Source organism: Arachis ipaensis, chromosome B10, assembly GCF_000816755.2.
Source record: "Arachis ipaensis cultivar K30076 chromosome B10, Araip1.1, whole genome shotgun sequence".
Classification (NCBI taxonomy): domain Eukaryota; kingdom Viridiplantae; phylum Streptophyta; class Magnoliopsida; order Fabales; family Fabaceae; genus Arachis; species Arachis ipaensis.
In genome coordinates this window covers 12778016-12780146 of record NC_029794.2, presented here as the reverse complement: position 1 = coordinate 12780146, position 2131 = coordinate 12778016, and the positions used below count along the sequence as shown (strand labels likewise).

Genomic DNA, 2131 nt, shown 5'->3' with positions numbered 1-2131 from the left:
AGGGTCATATGACTATTTTGTGTTTGAGTAATATACAACTCGTTTGGCTTGTAAGGGTTTACAAAAATTAGTTAATAGTATTATTAATTAATATATTAAATTTGTATATGTTAGAGTATAATTAGAATCAATCAGGATCAGTTAGTATCACTTATATTTATGTAGCATATCTGTGTATTTATTGTAGAATTTTCTACTTTTATTGCTTTGATTCTTCTAGCACCTATATATACCCTTGTATATTGTACCTTTGATAATAACCTGAATAATACACTCTTCAAATTACTCTCTTGTTTTTAACATGGTATCAAGAGCATAAGTTCTATTTTTTCAATGAAAAATTGTTCATACACCCTTTGTTTTTTTATTTCAGCAGTATTATTTGGCCTCGTTTTTCTATCCTTTTCTGACGCTTTGGTTCGTTAATGCCGTTACCACCGTCTTTGTCTCATCGCTGAGAGTTCAACGAGCCCATCCTCATCATCGGCAACAGCTGGATGCGCCGCCACGTGCTGCCACAAGACTGCTGCCCACTTCCATCGTTTTCCTTTTCTAGACGTCTCCAGCACCGTTAAATCTTCAGCAACGATCAATGGTCCAGATTGTGCCACATGTCATAGAAAAAGTGCCTCCTAGTGACCTACGAGACGACCCACGCCTCAACCCGACCAGGACCACTTCGTGACCCGCGTGCTGCCTCGCTGACTCAGCGTTGACGTGGCTCCCTTCTCCACTCAGCGAGCAATGCAAGAAGAAATCCAGGCACATGAAAAAGTATGCTTCAGATGACGGTATTTATCTCTCTCAAGCTAAGTATGCTTCAGATCTTCTTGCTCGCGCTGAAATTTCAAATAGTCGCACTGAGTCTACTCTCCTTGAGCCTAATGTTCGATTTTTCCCTATAGATGGAACTATTTTGGATAATCCTACTCTTTATCGACAGTTAGTTAGAGGTCTTGTCTACTTGGTTGTCACACGCCCAGACATCGCCTATCCAATATATGTTTTTAGCCAGTTCTTATCAGCTCCTCGTACTACTTACTATGCGGCCATTCTTCGCATTCTTCGCTACATCAAAGACACTCTATTTCATGGCCTTCATTTTTTGCCCATTTATCTTTATCCCTTCAGGCATATTCAGATGCTGATTGGGCTGGTAATCCCACTGATTGTCGTTCTACTACTGGCTATTGTTTGTTTTTTGTGACTCTCTCATTTCCTAGCGAGTCAAGAAGCAAACGTTCACTGCTCGCTCAAGCACAGAAGCTGAATACCATACTCTTGCTGACACCACAACTGAGGTTGTCTCAATTCGTTGGCTTCTCAAAGACTTGGGTGCTCCTCAATCGTCTCCGAATGATGTTTTTGTGACAATCGCAGTGCTATTCAGATTGCCCATAATGATGTTTTTTATTAACGCACCAAACATATTGAGATTGACTGTCACTTTGTTTGTCAGCATCTACTTATTGATACTGTTCACCTCATAGCTGTTGGAACTCTAGATCAGATTGCAGATATCTTCACAAAGGCTCATCATCCTACTCGTTTTCGAACTCTAGTATCCAAACTCAAGATGGTATCTTTAGCTCCCACTTGAGTTTGTGGGGAGATGTTAGAGTATAATTAGGATCAGTTAATATCACTTATATTTATATAGCATATCTATATATTTATTGTAAGATTTTTTACTTTTATTGCTTTGATTCTTATAGCACCTATATATACCCTTGAACATTGTACCTTTGAGAACAACCTGAATAATACACTCTTCAGATGACTCTCTTATTTTTAATAGTATATATCCTTTATTCAGTGCCTTTCTTGGAATATTGGATGCTAAGTTTGCAAAATTTTCTATTTGTGAGACAAGTTTGAAGAAATTACAACCAAAGACCAAGTGTACAACAATATTGTTGTATTGTTACATTTAGTTGATTTGGTTTATCAATTACTAACTCTTTGGATTTATTTTTGTGGGTGACCTTTCACTTTAATGAGGATAGTATACACACGATCAAGCAAATGATTATGAAAAGGATATGCAAAATCTGAAAAGATATAAGGGACAAGTTATTTCATCAATTTTATGACAAAATAAAAATTTGGGTAAAGTTCTATTTTGGTCGCC

General features: G+C 37.4%; 1 protein-coding gene across 1 annotated transcript; it reads left to right on the top strand.

Annotated features, from left to right (window-relative positions):
* On the top strand, window positions 767–1760 carry LOC107620156 (uncharacterized mitochondrial protein AtMg00810-like). Its single transcript, XM_016322365.1, has 4 exons — window positions 767–1156; window positions 1224–1361; window positions 1460–1579; window positions 1716–1760. Exons 1-4 carry the CDS (start codon window positions 767–769, stop codon window positions 1758–1760), a joined length of 693 nt encoding a protein of 230 aa, XP_016177851.1.

Coding starts and splice junctions, on each gene's coding strand:
- LOC107620156 (XM_016322365.1), top strand. CDS start 767: ATGAAAAAGTATGCTTCAGATGACGGTATTTATCTCTCTCAAGCTAAG. Junction 1,157..1,223: donor TTCAGATGCTGATTGGGCTG/GTAATCCCACTG, acceptor CTCATTTCCTAG/CGAGTCAAGAAGCAAACGTT. Junction 1,580..1,715: donor TAGTATCCAAACTCAAGATG/GTATCTTTAGCT, acceptor TGATTCTTATAG/CACCTATATATACCCTTGAA.